Here is a 7,842-nt window from a genome sequence, read left to right on the forward strand (position 1 = left end):
GTTTTTGCAAACCAAACATATCATCGCATTTTCACACATAGAACGCCAGAAACTTACGTACTCAGGAAAATTGTCAAACCCAAGACCACGCCATTAAATCAAGAAGTCGAAAAACTTCGATTTGGCCCTGTTTGGTTACTGATTTTCACCAACGGAACGCTAGAAATCTACTTGCACAGGGAAGTTGTCAAACTAAGACTACCCCAAGTAAACCAATGAATCGAAAAACTCAGATTTGATTCTGTTTTCTTCGTTTGCGCACACAGACTTTACCCAGAAAAATAATCCAATGGCAATTTGGAAACTATTCTAGGAAGTGTGGCGGCTAAAAAGAATCTAAGGGAAGAATCAAACCACGGTTTGGGATTGACAGGAATCCAATGAGACAGCACTGGTCATCGCTCATAACAAACTGAACACACACCATCATCAGAACCGACCAAAACTCCCTTCTCTGGATCAATTTAGTTGACTCCCACCCACAACTTCGGTAACGCTGAAATCGTAGATCTTAGTATTTTGTGAGGTTCTCAAACCAGCCCCAACTAAGTAACCAGAGCAACAGGGAGCAGCAACCTTTTTGTGCTTGAAGAGGATTCTGTTCAATTCAGGATAGGGAATCTGTGATTCCAAAATCAGTTCCTATATATACCGAAAAACCAGAATCTCAAACCTCCAGCTTCAGAGGAAACAATCGATACGAGAACCAAACAATGAGGCAAACTGCTATTCTGACCAATGGAACAACATAATCAAAGAAGCCCTCCATTTTCTTGACTTCATGGTTACTGGATGCCAATCCATCTAGCATAATCTACCCACCTGTCAAAACATAACAATGTTGTGGTTAGACTCGGCGATAGAGACGCACATGTAAAGTAGAGACAGTTAAGAGTTATGGCTGCATGAAATCTCACAATAATGATCCCAAGAATGTGTTGCCAGTCCGGACTGCGAAGCAGAGTGCACTCAACATAATCTTGTGCTGGTGCAACATGGGCTCCAAAATCCGCTGTTCAATAACACCCGCCAGCACTTGGTACCTGCAGGTCGATAATACAACAAACAAATAACTATCTCAATTCGCTCAAGAAAGAATGTGCTAAGATTTCATTCTACATAGTATTCGTGGAAGGAAGAATGAGAAACTGGCTCAGTTAACTTTTTTTAATTAATTACTCAATTTGAGAAAACCTCAACAGCATATACCCAGAATGCACAAACTCTTTTAACTGAAAGCCAACATTAGCTGCTGAATAGATGTGAATCACAAGAAAGTCCAAGAGAAAGGTGCTTTTAGCCCTTGAGAAAATTAAATGCAAAAGATGCGCTGAAATCCATTCTTCAGGACATTAAAGATAAAAAGCAGTATCATCAACACTGGACCTCCCACTATCTGTCAAAAGTGCAAGCGCTGTGCATACACTGTTAGAAAATTCTCCATTTCATCGGTGTATCATTATTATTCACTGTGAATATCATGCAGAATGGCATTTCTGAAGCAGGTTGAAGTCACACTACTAGGGCCGACTTGCCTTAGTTGCATTGAATTAAAGGACTCAATAGGTGGCAAGAACTGCACAAGCACAACTTACTGACAGCATCCAGCTATTATTCACAGACGAGTTGCAGTCAAAGTATGAAAAGCATTTACAGCCATAATGCAGAAAGTATAACTCAACCTCAAATAACCCACGGTTACATTTCTTCATCTAAGAACCAGAACACGACAGAGAGCCACACTTGCCAATGCATTTTATAGTAAATGCGGGACCATACCTGAGGTTACTAGAAACAGCCATGTATACACCATACGCAACACTTGTTGACAGTATGGGCACATTTTCTATTTCATCTGCTGCAGACTTATCAACAGCCTTCCTGGCATTAATTAACGCATTTGTCACTGCTGTGCCAACCTAGAGAGAGAAAAAAAAATTGATATCAGACATTTTAGGTATGTTCTTCTTTTAAATCAATAATCAAGTGATCAAGCCCTTCAAGTTAGACAGTGACTACAGAATTCCCCATAAGAGACCCGACAAAATACTCGGCAACATAGAGCAATATCAGGATATAACACAAAGGCAGTACGTATTGGTTCTTTCAAAAAAGCACTATAAAATGAAGATTACATAGAAGCTGGCTATATGCAACTAGGGCTCCACAAATATATGTGGTAAGAAAGACAATAAAAAAGAAAAAGAAAACTCACCAGAGAAGAAGTCGTGCCAACAGCAAAAAGCTTCACGCCATTACGCTACAAAACAGAACCAAATAGCATAAAGGATCTATCTTCTTTGATTGCTTGAATATCATTAAACCCATAATATCTGACAACTCACCGCTATAGCACCTAATCTCTGCAGCATTGAATATGATGTTCCAGAGAGAGCAACCTGCACACAGATAAGAAAATTAAGTACCAGTATGACAATTATGTTTTCAGAAATCTTTTGAGAATATACTAAAAACAGAACGCCATAGGTTGAAAAGAAACCTGAAATGCATTGTCAGGGCAATTATGGAAGAATTTAGCAATGGACCCTGCACCACTTGCAAGTGCTGGTCTCAAAGACACAGTTGGAGCTGGGAGATAAACAAGCATGAAGTCCGCAATAATAGCCATCACCTAAGAAGAAAAAAAAACAAATAGATGAACACAAGACCTTCCTTAAAAAAGTCGATACAATAACTGCTTGTGAGCTTAGCACCTAAATGCCAATCTAATAACTCAGCTTGTCTGACCATCAAGCAGTAATACACCACTCTTTTCACGTGTACTCAATGTATATCCAAAGCCATAGACATCACTTCTAGAGTCTAGACAAATTCTGGTGGTACCTGCCACTTATGTGGAGATACCCTGTTAACAAGCTGGAAAAAAAGGATCCACCAGGAGGTCCAAAAATACCAGCTTCGATGTTGGCCAAAGGCTCTTCTCCAATTATTGTGATATAGACATACCAAATCCGAGTCACTTGATCAAACCTTCATAAGCAACTGATTCCATGCAGATGAGTCTGTTAATTCAAGAGAAATGCCAACCATGATCCAACTACATATGCAAGCAACCTTTTGTGAATAACTTTTGTATACTTCTTTGTTAATCTGCAAACTTGGATTCTAATTACCTCCATGTTAGTTAAACCTGATTGTATTTTCAGCAAGATGTCAGCAGATAATCAGTACCAAAAATTGCAGGATACTACAATCTTGTCTAGACCAGACTAGATCATTTTCTTAAACAGAAAATGAGATTGCAAAGACCACAATATTAATCTATTATCCAGCTGATAATCCTTAAATTGAAAGAAGAAAGCCACACATACCACATCTGCAAAGACAATTTCCAGCTCGTTGAAAAAGTTCTCTCTGCGTCGTTCATACTCAGCAGCGGTCTACACAATGAACAATTGAAAAAGTCATCGTTTGATCCAGTCTGTGACTAAATTTATCGAACATCAGATTTGAAAAACACAATGAAGAAGATAGCACAACAAATAAAAAACCATAGAAATTCAGGCAAAAGAGAAGCCGCGAAAATCAACAGGAATTTATCACAACATCAAAACCAACTATTATCAAGGAATGCAAAACAATTCACATGCAGACATGATGAGAACTACTGATTGACATTTGCACAACACAGTTCCTGCAGGATCCGAATCATCAGTCAGCTGTGATGCTGATCTAGCTTTGTGAGAACTGTGATTATACTGTACAGTATGGCTTCTTGACGTAACAAACTAAAACACAATAACAAGAGTGAACACAATAAGGTTAGCAAAGTCTTCTGAATTTCAACAAATGAAACTTGCAAACTAGCATTCTGTACCTTCTCATAATCTCAACGAATTGGTTATAGAAAAATAACTAGGAGCTAAATTCCCACAGGCATGTTCTAAGAAACATGGCCAGATATACAAATCCCATTCAACAAGTCCAATAACGTAATGTGCTAACTAATACAGCTAGAAAAGGACGAACCTAGTTTCCAAGTTTTTTCAACCATGTACCCTACAATCAGACACTAGGGGTCAAAACACCTAACATGGGTGTTGAATTTCAGGATTGCGTTGGGCAATAAGAGTTTCCAAGTTTACCAAGCATATCCCAACTAATAGCACGAAACAAGATAAAAGTATTTGGAAATAACCTCAAAATCGTGCATCACACAAACAACGATAAGGGAGAATTTTGTCAAGGACTCAAACCAAATTACTACTTTAATTTATTAAAATGTCATTCTTAAGATGGGAATCTTGAGTGTGTACAAAGTCTTCCCAAACACTTTCTCAGTTTTCCCATTGGTAGCCAAGTTATTTTTACATTCTTAGCATATTAATTCTGATATCACCCACAACAAATTCATTAGCTTGTAACTCTTGCTATGCCAAGCTAATTGTTCCAGTTCTAATGACCAGTCCATTAGGCAGCATCACTTGAAAAACCACTATGTCCTTCCTTCATCACACATTATCCTCCATATCCACCGCCTCAAATTTACATAAGCGTTACATGTCTCCTGCCCACTGTTGATCTAGTTCCATTGTAACATTGTCACGATTAATCCACCACTAAATGGCAAGGCTAGGCCCTTCCAAAAAATAAGATAATATCCGCAACGGAATATCATCTAACATATCAGACAACAATTTTTGTCAAGTACCTTACCCGACAAGAAGATGATAACAGCAAAGATCAATTTGATCCAAGTTGGAGTCCTGATTGTTCACTCCCTGCCTGTTGATAAGGGAAAGTATTGTTACAAATTTTTCTAAAGTCTAGAACCTCCCAAATGTGCTCATGTTAAATTGCCACCATCACAAGCAACATATCCTAGGGAGGTCTGATAGACAGTCCAATGACCCAAATTTGCGCCACATCGAGTGACAATGAAAATTTCAGGCCAGTGAAAGACAACCTATTGGCAGTTTAGTGATCTCAAATCTAATTACTGATTCGCTATGTTAGACTCACACTGAGCTCAACAAAAGAACCAAATATTACTGCTTAGCAGAGCTCTGTCATGGAAATGCTATGCCACCTGAATAATATAGATCATCCCACTGATAACCACAGTGAAATCTGTACCCAAACTTCCCCAAATCGCTCTGAGTTTCCATATACCTAATTTTTGACTACGTGTTGACTTCAAAATCTACAATTCTCTTCTACGCGCATAATCCAGCTCTCAGAAGGACTGCCCTGAACATTTCTTGGCATGAATTTCAGAGAAAAGGCAGTAACATAATGCAGGTCCAGGAATGAAACGTCAAAAACACAAAATAATCGCCAGCAACGACCAAATCAGCGGAAAACTGACCACAGTCAGCTTTGCATGCAGCAACCAGATCAGCAGAAACGAACCACAGTCAAAACAAAATGCAGCAACCATTCGAACGAAGAACCGAGAGATCAACGATGTACCTTGGTGAAGATCCCCACTCCGCACTCCATCCCGACCTTCGCGAGGAAGAGATCGTCGGCGAGGAGCCTCTCCTTGAAACCTCCGAACTGCATCAACCACCGGAAGAACGGCGACCTGTCGAGCTCGAAGAACCTCGACACGACCGAACCGGGGATCCTCCCGGCCTCGATCGCAGCCGCCAGGTCCTTCGGCAAGCTCTCCAGCTGCCGCCCGGCCTCCGCCAGCACCATGAGCGCCTCCTTCCTGTTCCTGTCCCCGGCGCTATCGGCGCCGCCGCCGTCCCCGCCGCCGCCGCCGCCGGAGGAGTTCCCATTGCCGTCGATGAAGTCGCCCCCGCCGCCGGTAGACGAGAAAGCTACGGAGAGGAGGAGGCGGCGGCGGGGGATAGGGGGAGAGGAGAGGGCGATAGGAGCGGCCTTGGCGGCGGGGAGGCGGAGGTGGAGGCGGAGCGGCGGCGGGGAGGCGACGTGTCGGCGGATGCGGAGGCAGGGGGCGGATTCCGGGAGGGAGAGGGAGGGGTTGAAGCAGGCGGCGATCGCCATTCTTTGTCTTCCTCCTTGCGGGCGCGCACCGATCGCGTCGCGGCTCGAGAACTTTGAAGAGCGCCTCCTCTCTCTCTCTCCCTCTATCGTCTCTTTCGCGTGTTTGGTGACGTCGGCGTGGTCAACCTAACTTTAGCGAAGGCCGTCGTCGCGGTTGGTGGAGAAGAAGGGGTTCGCCCCACGTGGGGGGCCGGGTGGCTAATTAAGATCTCCAAGGGTCACGACTGCAAATATTATTTTATTTTTCTTTTTAAACTATTGGCGTGATCGAGTATATTTGCAATCCTAGTTCTGACTCAGCTCGAATATTCAAAGCTCGGGTTTGATTCGTTTTGATCAAGTCTTTTGAAAGTGATTGTGAGACTAAATGGAATTCATTGCGAATGGATTTTGTGACTTTGTTTTTGCTTCAATCGGGTATGAGTTGAAATGTAGAAAGCATAATGAAGATTAAAAAAATTAGAGTGTCGTGCATATGTGATTAAAGAATTGATTGGGTTGGCGGGCTACCTTCAATCAACGTGAACTCAAGAATGGTCCAATGGAGTACAGATAAAGGTTAAAAAAATAGGGTATTACATATTTATAACTGCTAATCGAGTAAAAATGTTTCAAGAGTACCTTGACTTGCTTACATCCTATCTTCTATGGTCTAATTCCTTCAAGAACTCAAACTTCAAGTCCAATTACAATTTTGCCCCCAAATCTTTTCTTGTCTAGAAAAGAACTCAAACTTTTGCTTTTATCCTAAATTTGTCCATGCATCCCAAAAGCATCATTGAGAGCCGTTAAAGGTTTATCATCAGAACTTATATCTTCATCAAAAAACTCATTTTCGTATAAAACAATACAGCGGTCTCTTGATATTGATAATTTTACGAAAATGAATAGTGATCTCTTGACTAGTGAGTAGATGTAGATCATAATAAAAGTTGGAAATTCTTTTTAAATAGAAAAAGTTGAAGACAAAATTGAAACTGCATATAAAATTGAAGGTTTTTCTTTCAGAGAATTAAATTGAAATGTTTGCCCCTATTTCAAGCCACGAGTTTATTTCAATGAGGTGATTCTTTTCAAGTGCGTTCTATAAACATTCTGTTTCTATGAACAATTTCTTTTCAGAAATAGTTTTTTTTTATATTATATTCCCTAGACAAGTTTCTAAGCATTTAGAGGTGTTTGATAATTGTCCAAAATTTATATTTCCAAAATATAAATGCATTTCGTACTACTCCCAAATTCTTTTGTGATTTAGAATTTCTTTTAAATTTTTCATAATTTTATTACATGTTTGTCTTTTTTTCCTTTTCTTCTTCCCTTTACCGGTCGTCGGCCCTTAATGAAATTGAGCTTATCCAACCATAGAGAGGCTCGACCTTGTCGGGCCATCACTAGGTCGGGCTAGACGAGGTTGACCTTGCCATGGTCAAGCGATATCAACCTCATGGTGGCCCGTCGAGCCTCACTTGGGGCTAGCGATGCTTTGGCGAGATTGCCGACCATGGTTGAGGTCGGCGACTAGCAAGAGGAGGAGGAGGAGGAGAATTTTTTTTTATTCTAGAGTTGTTGTTGGGAACAAAGAAATAACAATTTTTTTTTTACTTCTTTATTCTATTCCAAATCTATTTTTGGGAATAAAAATCTTACCAAATGGAAGAAAGATTTTGATTTTGGAGTTGTTGTTAGGAACAAAGAAACAATCTTTTTTTCTTTTTTTTTTACTTCTTAATTTTGTTTTAAATCTATTTTCGGGAACAAAAATCTTATCAAATGGGTTTATATTCTTTTTTTTTTCTGGGAAATAAAAGAACAAAAATAACTTATTACCAAACAAGTTCTTGAGGTGGCTCACTTACCTTTTGCTAG

General features: G+C 40.3%; 1 protein-coding gene across 1 annotated transcript; it reads right to left on the reverse strand.

The window, feature by feature from the left end:
- Positions 1–345: 345 nt before the first annotated feature.
- Positions 346–6,090, reverse strand: LOC104421506 (protein RETICULATA-RELATED 4, chloroplastic). Its single transcript, XM_010033474.3, has 8 exons — positions 5,434–6,090; positions 3,333–3,401; positions 2,501–2,632; positions 2,346–2,399; positions 2,216–2,260; positions 1,780–1,919; positions 918–1,043; positions 346–822 (listed from the first exon to the last, which is right to left on the reverse strand). The coding sequence occupies exons 1-8, from the start codon at positions 5,974–5,976 to the stop codon at positions 786–788; spliced, it is 1,146 nt and encodes a 381-aa protein (XP_010031776.1). The 5' UTR covers positions 5,977–6,090; the 3' UTR covers positions 346–785.
- Between the last annotated feature and the right edge of the window lie 1,752 nt (positions 6,091–7,842).

The sequence above is a fragment of the Eucalyptus grandis genome, chromosome 10, assembly GCF_016545825.1.
Source record: "Eucalyptus grandis isolate ANBG69807.140 chromosome 10, ASM1654582v1, whole genome shotgun sequence".
NCBI lineage: Eukaryota > Viridiplantae > Streptophyta > Magnoliopsida > Myrtales > Myrtaceae > Eucalyptus > Eucalyptus grandis.

Excerpts from the sequence above, each read along its gene's own strand:
- LOC104421506 (XM_010033474.3), bottom strand. The coding sequence starts at position 5,976 with ATGGCGATCGCCGCCTGCTTCAACCCCTCCCTCTCCCTCCCGGAATCC. Across the intron at positions 2,261-2,345 it reads AGAGATTAGGTGCTATAGCG|CGTAATGGCGTGAAGCTTTT; the intron begins GTGAGTTGTCAG and ends TCTGTTTTGTAG. Across the intron at positions 1,044-1,779 it reads GCTGTTTCTAGTAACCTCAG|GTACCAAGTGCTGGCGGGTG; the intron begins GTATGGTCCCGC and ends ATCGACCTGCAG.